The sequence below is a fragment of the Haliotis cracherodii genome, unplaced genomic scaffold (assembly GCF_022045235.1).
Source record: "Haliotis cracherodii isolate W230 unplaced genomic scaffold, xgHalCrac1.p SCAF_11, whole genome shotgun sequence".
NCBI lineage: Eukaryota > Metazoa > Mollusca > Gastropoda > Lepetellida > Haliotidae > Haliotis > Haliotis cracherodii.
In genome coordinates this window covers 6,394,693-6,403,840 of record NW_027266266.1, presented here as the reverse complement: position 1 = coordinate 6,403,840, position 9,148 = coordinate 6,394,693, and the positions used below count along the sequence as shown (strand labels likewise).

Here is a 9,148-nt window from a genome sequence, read left to right as displayed (position 1 = left end):
TCTTTGACTTGACTTACGACATATCTACTTGCAGGACACGACACCAGCAACCCATGCTTGCCGTAAAAGGCGACTATGCTTGTCGTAAGAGGTGATCAGACTCCCTTACATCCCCATTGTAGGGGATACAAATGGACGATGAAAGTTATCGTAATTTGTAGTAAGTATATATCATTATATATGGAGTATAATTCCCCTACTTGGTCAATTTACACTTGTCTACACACTGCCACTCGTCTAAGAGCAAGTTGTGTCTGATTGCAGAGTCAGACTAAGTTACAACGGGGTCTACAATCCCTCCTGATATCGCTATCGAGTGTTCAATTAAATCTGCCACACCATGTGTGAATATAGTTACGTAGGTGGCGATAAACTGGACGGACGTAATTAAGTGGACAAACGCCTAACTTGAATGTATATAGTTGACAATAATTGACATAGTTGAACAACTATCTGTAGGCAATTGCCATTATTAGGACCGCCTCCATGGTTTAGTGGTAGAGCGTCCGCCCGGAGTCTTGTGCGAAACATCAATTGTATTAATTCCAATATTGTATACTTTTTTTTATCAACATTCTTCTTATTTCATAAATTACACCTGAATATTACAAGCAATACGTAACATAAACTGAACCAATATTTAACTGCACACTCGGCCTCTTGGGTATCATATATTCCATTATGTCTGTTGGCCTGAAACCAATGTATTTGGTATGACCTCACATCGGTGTATAGGTAAACTTGAACCCAGAATCCTTCATCTTCTCGTTCCATATTTGATCAAATTTCTCGTTTTCAGCAACAGTGAACCAATTCTTCCAGTCCCCGATTTCACCTGAAACAGATAAACAAATGCACCCAAGAGAGACTACTTTAAATAGGCATACGCTTGTCAACAAGCCATGTAATGGAAATATATAAATGGACTTCAAATACAGAGCACGCTGGTTACATCTGTAACACAAACATATACTCAACAACAAAAGTTCCTGTGACACCAATATTTTAGTGTATTGTTCAAACAAGCAAAGTTTGGTTTTCAATATTGTAGTACATGTATGGAATCAAGTCACAAAAACGCAACTGCTACAGAAAAGCATGCATTCCATGCAAAAGTTGACTTTTATGCAAGCCCCATGCATTTCACTACCCAAGGATGGGTATAAAAACATGCCATAGGAACTTTTGTTGTTTAGTATATCTTGCAGCAATACCAGTATTCGATGATAACATGGACAATAAATACTGAACATCTGATTTATGGGTCTTGGAAATAATAACACTGCTACTCATCTTCCTCCTCCCCTCCGCCAAGGGAAAATAAGGTCGACAAACTATCATTCAAACAGGAAGAATAAGGAACGCATGCACCTTGACCTTATGGTATTATGCATGAGCCTAAACCGCAGGAATCGTAATTCTATTTTCTCGGGATTTCGTGTTTTTTTTCCTGATTTTACGTGTCGAGATTGTACATCCTGTCTAAATATCGCAATTTGCTACAAAAAAAATCCCATAAAAAACTAAAATCAAGAGCATGCAAACGAGAGAAGTTGACAAAATCTTGCGTCCTAGCGATTATTATTGTTACAATACGGTTAATTATTGTTACATAAATTAATTTATTAATTAAAAAGAATTAGGGTACACCCACAAACGGACTTCTGTTTCTTGATTAGTTGATAATAAAAAGGGCTGGGCTTGCCTTGTATCATGGCGCTGAAGAATGTCGATGACGTGAGACACTACACCTACAATAACCTGTGTTTCGGAGCGGGATAGAAACAAACCGTTGCCAAACGTGGTCATTCATCGATATACTCACCGCAACCAGCGTTGCTGAACTTATTTGACACTAGTGCACAAAACACAGTAATCACAACGTGTCACCACCTTTGTGTTAAAGGCAAAAAGGTGCACGACTCCATACTAGGAATGCTCTTTGTTATATATTGTCTCGCAGCTGAGGATCTTTGTCTCTTACGTACAGGCAAATGTGGGTTGTATACCTCACAGGGAGCTGAGAATACATTTTGGAATGCTAATTGATCTGTTGTCCGGGGCTTCCAGAATTAAAGTGACACGTGTTGTACCTTTCCTGTAGAATGTCCCTTCGGCGCCATCTTTCCAAATCTTTATGGGAAGGTCACCTTTCATTTCCTGGTCAACTTTTTTCATCTTCTTAAAGGAACAAGCAGCCGCAACCTCTTCACAAAATTGGTCTGTGGATGTCAGCTTTAGAAATTTGGCGATGTCTTTAACAGCCTTGACAGGGTCCTGGAAGTAGTGTATTGTTTGATGGTTTTTTACCCAGCCAAATTTGAAAAGATTATAGTTCATGTTTTTTGGACCATGATATATCTTAATAGAAGCATGTACCATAAACCTGAGTGGAGTGAGTGAGTAAATTCTGCTTACCTTACACTCAAACGATTTTCGATTGATTGTTGTTTAATGCCGCACTCGGCAATATTTCAGCTAGATGACGGCGGTCTGTGATTAATCTGGACTCTGGACTCGGATACGATGACATGTGTCAACCAAGTCAGCGATCCTGACAACCCGATCCCACTCTTACGACAAGGATATGTTGCTAAATGGCCAATTCTAACCCGGATCTAGACGGATTTTCACTCAAAAGACTGTTATATTAACGGGACAGGAATATGTACAATATGGTACAACCTTGGTTGTATATGCAGATTGATCCTATAGTTTACGGTAAAACCGGGCTCATGTTTGGCCAACAACGCCATTTATTCAGGTTTGTAGCTGATAGAAATACTCACAATTTTCATGTCCTCATAAAACATATTAAGGACAGGTAATTCTGGTGAAGCTGCCACTTCGGCATTCCACGCTAGCAGATAGCTGGAATAGGATCCAAACGGCACTAGAAATTAAGGAAGAAAAAGTTGAAAAACAGTATGTCCTCTATGAGTCCATTCGCAGTTATTCTGGAGAAGTGTCGAAATTGGATTCACAAACACGTCAAGTTCGTGTATATAAGTGATCACGGTCCAAAAAACGATCGTCGTGACACCCATAGTTAACCCTTGACTGGAACATCGTACTACTAACATTGCATTGTAGGTCGTGACCCCGAATGGACAGGACATCGACGTGTTTGTGAATACAAGTTCGACCCCACCTCAGGACGGGAACAAGGTCTTTGTCTGTCGCCATTGTCATAGGATCCATTGTCTTCATGTAACATCGCATCGACAGGTTTCACTCATATCGCGACTCGAAGACGTGGAAGGTCAACAAATACTTATCCGTAGTTTGTTGTTATGATGTAATAAAAAACGACGAAACAACTTCCATATTCATAACAATAAAGCAACCAAACCCTTTCCATATCCAACAGAAATCTCTGCATAAAGCAGAGTCCATTGTACGATTCCGACTATATCATGAGCATGTGTTCATGAATCACTACGTATCAAATAGACTAAGTGATGATACCAGGTGTTCGCGAAAAGGTGAGCGTATCCTGCCCCACCGATGGTACCTGTTCCAAACACATGCAAAGGCATGTCAATTGTTCACCTAAAAAACACGAGAACATATAGTACAAGTCAAAATAGGCAATTGCAACGGATATCATCCTCACTGAAGCGTCAAATTTGGAAATGTCCTCAGTCTTGGCCAAATTACCTTGTTTTGACTTTGCCAATCCAAGCAGAATTCCGATAAAATATGCACACAAAAACAGATCCGCAAGAAGGGGAGCACAGTTGGTGCCCATGGGGATGCCTACTTCTGACGAAATGCCTTACCCCAAAATTTCACGGAGATGTTATACGTGAGGAAGTCAAGCATTGCACATTTGCTTATATCTTTTATCTTTTCATTACAGATACATTACAATGATTTCCTAAATTTAACAGAAATTGTCAAAGATTCTGTCCAGGGTGACACCATGACTGACACAAAATCACCCACAGCGACACCGGTTCCTATGGGCATGTCTCCTGGTTACAATGAAGAACATAAAAACAAATTATAACAATACGCAAGATTGTCAGAATGTTTCTGATGACTTACAGGACACATGTATGTACAAACGATCAGTGAATCAACGAATGTCCCCTCATTAACTCCCACGTACTGATGTCAGATGACGGGCAATTTTATTAGTCAGTCCGTCATACGTCAACATTGTTTCACATATTTGGTAATTTCTTAAAGGTGATGGTCGGGTGAATATAAGTACATCCTGTCTTGCTGCTTACAGTTTAAATCATGATATTGATTTCTAGTATCTTGTGCATATTTTTTCACGCAATTAATTTCACAATGGATATATATCAATGTTCAATTTTATGCGTAGATACAGGCCACAAAATGTATGAACCTTTGATCATCCCCCGTTTGCTTGAACATTGTTTACATAAGAAACTGACAAGTTTAGTTTCGTATATGACATTTCAGAGAAGTGTCAGAGCATGAAATGTGAAGGTAACTGCAACACGTAGGTATTCCCTTCGAGTGTAATATTCAATATTGTAATTTCATATGAACAGGTTAATGAGTAGCCATATCATTTTATTTCAAAACTAAAACTGAATATTTTACTTTAACAAAATGTTTATTTTATAAATATATATATGCTTACAAGTAATTGTCTTGGTCTTTAAATTGTGTTTTATGTCGTTTGATTGACAGAACGGTGATGTCTAACGATTCGATAGATGTGCGTTTGTCACTCACGATTAACGAATTGCTCCATTCGTTTTGTGTCATATAATCAATTGTTTCACACTTTTTAACTGTGGTGATTTCAGGATATAAACTTTTTACTTTGTTTCTCAAATGTTTTTGAAAAAAAACATATATAAACCGTGCCGTGTTGTACCCCGTGGGTCGATTATCCTGATACTTCTATACAAAAGGAGCTTTCTTCGCATCTTTTGTTTCATAATACTGAGACGAGATGAGAAACATCCACATAATAATGAACAAATACATGTATTGAACCTATTTTTGTTAGTTTTGAAATATTCATTTGGGCATTTGATTTACGTGAAATTGATGTCAAACAGGTGCGTGTCTTGTCCAATAAAAGATGTTGGGTCGAAAAAGCGTCAAATACCGTTTTCCAAATCGGGATTTTTCGTCCAGTGAACGAAAATTAGGTGAGATATATATTAATCAGTATACTAATGTTGTCTTTCTCCGACGTCGTCAAAGACCTAAAGCCAGCCATGACGTCAAGTAAAACGTCATTTTTTTTTAGTATTCATCATTCATGATTCAGCATTTGTCAAAATTACACTTACACAATCAGGTGAATGGGGGAATCTAATGATTAATGTGCATGTCATATAGGACCATCCGTTTCGATATTACTTCCTAATTTATGTGCTACTATTTCATCTGTGATATTACCAAAACGTGTACTTAAAGAAGAGAATTTATTGATGTCAACTTATCTATTATGAGGAACACAGGTGATGAAGAAGTCAGCATATACCCCGAAACGCTGTGTTCCTCATAATAAAAAAGTTGACATCCATAAACTCTCTACCTTATGTGTATCAATTCTAAAGACCTTTCAAAGACTTAAAACGTGTACTGTTTCAGTGTGGATATTTGCGTTGGAATTGTTTGGTTCGGGAACCAAATAGTACGAAAATACGTTGACTTTATCCACAGCAATTTCCAGCTTGTGAGCTGACTTACAGTGGATTAGTTCTAAGCGTAGCCGACTTATGTCCCTTTTGGTGTGGCGTGCGTCAACCTCACTGTCGCCTTTTGACGTCATGGTAAAATCGATTTTCTCCATTTACAGCAAGCTAGTTTTCGTATCGAATGTATATCGTTATGCATGAGCATACAAGTCCATTTGATAGGTAGGTAGATTCAAAGCAGCGCGATGAAATTCTCACGCAACGTTTACTATTCATATCTTATGAACATGTGTGTGAGAAATATAACTCGGCATCCAGTGAGTTATACATGGATGCCCCACTCCGGTATGCTGACTCCGAGCCGACCAGTCCTTGTTTCCTCTCCTTAATGCCGGTATTTTGTTATGGCCCGTCAGGGGATCGAACCACCGACTTTCCTCTCTCTGGGCAGACGCTGTATCCACCAGACAACGGACGCTGTCAGATGAGCACAAGTCTATAGCACATGTTGCAGGTTTTGCCAAGAGAGAAACATTACCGTTTGTACATAGCGACTACTCCGCGAAGTGGCCATATGTATTCAAGGTTGATGGAGGAATGTTATGTGCACAGGACTGTGAAGAATACACAATGATCAACCACTCGCTGTACTTACTTTTCTCTGACAAAAACGCCTCTGTAAACTCTGCGAAGTCTCCTTCATAGCCATACGGTTTCTCCATATCTCTGCAGTGGTTGAAATAGGACACACAGGCATCTTTAGGGTTGCGCATGATCTGAATACACTTGACCTTCTTCTCCACGACCTGTGTAGGGAGCATGCGCAGAGGGAGGTGGGTGTTGAAGACCCGTGGAGGCGGCACTGCTTCTATTCCATCTTTGAAGAGGAATTCCATCATCCGCGTCTTTTTCACATCCTTCTGGTACTTGATGGTTCCACTGATTAGCATCTGGAGGACTTCCCACAGCCAATGGGTTCCTAAAACAAGAATGTCTAGTCAGTCTTTCACCAAAAATTCTAACCTCAAATTAAAACAGATTTTTTTAAGGTGTATCAATATATGGAAGGTTTGCTATATAAATATAACATGCCTAGGAACATTTAGCTTGATTGACATTAGTTCAGTCAATCTTTCACCGAAAAGGCCAACCTTAAATTGCTATTAAAAAAAATCAGAATAAGAAAGTTCTGCTATAGAACATATACACTCCCTGGAAACATCCAGCTTGGTGGACTTTGAAACATTAGATCACCCTTGTCCCACCCAGATGATGATACAGGCTAAACAGATGGTATTCTGAGCGTGGAAGTGTGTGTGTGTGTGTGTGTGTGTGTGTGTGTGTGTGCGTGCGTGCGTGCGTGCGTGTGCGTGCGTGCGCGAATGGGTGTCTGTGTGAGAGACAAAGTGAGAGAGAGAGAGAGAGAGAGAGAGAGAGAGAGAGAGAGAGAGAGGGAGAGAGAGAGAGAGAGACCAGGTAGTCCTCTATGTACTCTGTATACTGAATGAGAGACAGGTTTATTCAATAATGAATCATTCCAGAAGCAACATGCATCCCAGCATACTTAATGTTCTTCCTCTTGTGCTTCTCATGAACATAACGGCAATGTTACATTATTATCATATCAAAACGTAATTCTAGAGTCGGGCCTGTGACCTAAGGCGCTGAACTGCGACCAGCAGAGTTGGCTCTCTTTGCCGTGCCAGGTTCCGCTTCTCGGGAATTCTGTCACAGATTCGCCTAGGTTATGATCGCCAAAGTGACGGTCATTCCTCCAACTAACACGTTGTGATATAACTGAGACACGTTGTTATATAACTGAAATACGCTGTATTATAACTGAGACACGTTGTAATATAACTGAGACACGTTGTAATATAACTGAGACACGCTGTATTATAACTGAGACACGTTGTAATATAACTGATACACGCTGTAATATAACTGAGACATGTTGTAATATAACTGAGACACGCTGTAATATATAACTGAGACACACTGAAATATAACTGAGACACGCTGTAATATAACTGAGACACGCTATAATAGAACTGAGATATGCCGTAAAAGACATGCCTTGATATAACTGAAACACGCCTTCATACCAGTATTACATTTTCTCACGCATTTCGTGACCTATCGTGTACCTACCACATTTGGGATACGCCAAGATAATGACGTCATCGTCTTTCAGTTCGGCTTCCTTGATACTTTTGATTCTGTCTGTGGGATGACCTCTCTTCAACACAGATGGAGGCGGCACAAAGAGGTACACCCCATCATGTTTGAAACAGTGGAATCCGTGTTCTTTCGAATTTCTCAGATCGGGTAGCTCTCCAAGGTCGGGATTTCTGGAAAACACGATTCATGATCGAGATATGTATGTATTGTGCTGGATATCTTATCCGTAACTAATTATATATCTATTGATCCATGGACGTACCCGAGTAGTTTAAGAACATGCATGTACTGCCAACACACAATAGTCATAGTAACAATAGTCATAACAAGAAGTAGCGTGTAGTTTCTTTTGAGCACCTTCAACACACAAAAGTATTTATACACAGGAGTGACGGGACCTTGTGTTAACGAGATAAAGGGCACACTGACCCAGCGCTCGACTTGGCAAGCAAAGTCCGCCCCTGTACACGAAGTACCTCAAAACGTGAGATAATTCAAATACCTAGTCAATAAACATGCGGAATAACACTGAGAAATAATTCTGAAAATATGATCTTCAGTAAAGACTTACAACATAAATTTGTCTTCACTTTGATCTGAGGCCATGGTGAAATGAGTGGCCTTGTTCAGTTCAGCAAATTTATTTATACCTTATGGGTCATGTGACTGATAAACGAAACTGGGTCATTCTGTCTCCTCCAAAAAAAATGTCAGTGGCCGTATATACGAGACAACATTGCACATAACAAAACTAGGCAATAATGCAGTTCACCGGGCACATCCCGAGCTCTACCATCCAGCTATAGTGCTGCTGCTGTCTCGCTATACCGTTACCGTGCCTCACGCTCCGGTGACTCTCGCTTCATGGTCCGTTTTCGGTCTTAGAGAAACTTACACGTCTTTACGATCCAACACCCGTTTTCGGTCTATGGGAAACTTACATGTCTTCACGATCCAACACTCGTTTTCGGTCTAAGGGAAACTTACATGTCTTTACGATCCAACACCCGTTTTCAGTCTTAGAGAAACTTACATGTCTTTACGATCCAACACCCGTTTTCGGTCTAAGGGAAACTTACATGTCTTCACGATCCAACACCCGTTTTCGGTCTAAGGGAAACTTACATGTCTTTACGATCCAACACCCGTTTTCGGTCTTAGGGAAACTTACACGTCGGTTTAACGAAATTGTGGACTGTTTATCCCAGCTCTGGTCGTATACCAGTTCTGGTCGCTACATACGTGGTTGATTTCCAGATAAAACATTATTCTATCATGACGTTATGACTGGAGATTCGAACATGCTCTTGTCACTTGATAACGTCGTAAAT

The 9,148-nt window shown here is 40.0% G+C and overlaps 1 protein-coding gene across 1 annotated transcript; it reads right to left on the bottom strand.

Moving 5' to 3' along the window:
* Positions 1 to 211: 211 nt before the first annotated feature.
* On the bottom strand, positions 212 to 8,457 carry LOC139455318 (sulfotransferase 1B1-like). The gene is made up of 6 exons (XM_071236869.1): positions 8,389 to 8,457; positions 7,788 to 7,987; positions 6,292 to 6,615; positions 2,790 to 2,893; positions 2,094 to 2,277; positions 212 to 835 (listed from the first exon to the last, which is right to left on the bottom strand). The coding sequence occupies exons 1-6, from the start codon at positions 8,421 to 8,423 to the stop codon at positions 720 to 722; spliced, it is 963 nt and encodes a 320-aa protein (XP_071092970.1). The 5' UTR covers positions 8,424 to 8,457; the 3' UTR covers positions 212 to 719.
* Between the last annotated feature and the right edge of the window lie 691 nt (positions 8,458 to 9,148).

What these genes read in the sequence shown, in the direction of transcription:
- LOC139455318 (XM_071236869.1), bottom strand. Translation starts at nt 8,423, where the DNA reads ATGGCCTCAGATCAAAGTGAAGACAAATTTATGTT. An exon ending in TTTATGAGGACATGAAAATT is followed by an intron (nt 2,278 to 2,789) that starts GTGAGTATTTCT and finishes CACTACTTCCAG; the next exon opens with GACCCTGTCAAGGCTGTTAA. An exon ending in AGGGACATTCTACAGGAAAG is followed by an intron (nt 836 to 2,093) that starts GTACAACACGTG and finishes TATCTGTTTCAG; the next exon opens with GTGAAATCGGGGACTGGAAG.